Here is a 1080-nt window from a genome sequence, read left to right on the forward strand (position 1 = left end):
AGGTTGGATTCGTCGAAACCTTCAGTGACTCGCCGACTGAATCTATTGCTTGTCATCCATCACTTTGTCGAACACTTCTCATACTTTAACTTTTACAAACAACACACCATTATTTTACCAAGAATTAAAGGGTTTTGGGTTGCCTCCCAAATAGCACTTTCGTTAACGTCGCGTCACAACGCTGCAGCGCCTTCTAGCGTCTTCCAAATACACCACTTCAACCAAAGAAATCTTTATACAATCCCCAAAATATAATTTCAGTTATTGACCATTCACTTTAAATGGAGGTCCTTCCTGGTCTTCAACTTCTATCGCACCATTAGTGAACACTCGCGTTACTCTAAAGGGTCCAGACCATTTGGATTTGATATTTCCGGGAAAAAGTCTAAGTCGAGAGTTGTATATCAAAACCCAATCTCCCACCTTGAAGTTCCGCTTGAGTATCCGAGCATTATGCCATTCGTTCATCTTCTCTTTGTAGATGGCTGAACTTTCATACGATCTGAGTCTAAATTCATCCAGTTCGTTCAGCTGCTCTACTCTCTCCCTTGAAGTTTTTAACCAGTCCAAATTTAAAACTTTCAATTCCCACAATGCTTTGTGTTCTAACTCAATGGGCAAATGACAAGCCTTACCATAAACCAACTGATATGGAGACATACCAATAAGGTGTTTTGTAAGCGGTCTGATATGCCCATAGTGCATCATCGAGTTTCCTAGTACCAGTCAGTTATGTTGGCATTTACTGTCTTTCCCAAGATACTTTTTATGTCCCGATTTGACACTTCGACTTTGCCACTTGTTTGGGGATGATATGGGGTTGCTACTTTGTGTTTCACCCCATATTTGCTCAGTGCCATTAAAATTCACCTATTGCAAAAGTGCGACCCCCCATCACTAATGATTGCCCTCGGAGTGCCTAATCTTGCGAATATGTAGCGTTTCAGAAATTGGACAACACTTTTTCCTTCGTTGTTTTGAAGTGCGATGGCTTCCACCCATTTGGAAACATAATCTACTGCCACCAAGAAATATTTATTTCCAAATGAGCTCACAAATGGGCCCATGAAATCGATTCCA

General features: G+C 41.0%; 1 protein-coding gene across 1 annotated transcript in view; it reads right to left on the reverse strand.

Moving 5' to 3' along the window:
* Nucleotides 1-261: 261 nt before the first annotated feature.
* LOC107061980 (uncharacterized) overlaps nucleotides 262-1080 on the reverse strand; it is a 3756-nt gene continuing 2937 nt past the window's right edge. Inside the window, exon 7 of the mRNA XM_015312100.1 lies at nucleotides 262-645. Within this exon, the coding sequence (XP_015167586.1) occupies nucleotides 262-645 (384 nt within the window). The remainder of the gene's footprint in view (nucleotides 646-1080) is intronic.

The sequence above is a fragment of the Solanum tuberosum genome, unplaced genomic scaffold (genome assembly GCF_000226075.1).
Source record: "Solanum tuberosum cultivar DM 1-3 516 R44 unplaced genomic scaffold, SolTub_3.0 scf00187, whole genome shotgun sequence".
Lineage (NCBI taxonomy): Eukaryota > Viridiplantae > Streptophyta > Magnoliopsida > Solanales > Solanaceae > Solanum > Solanum tuberosum.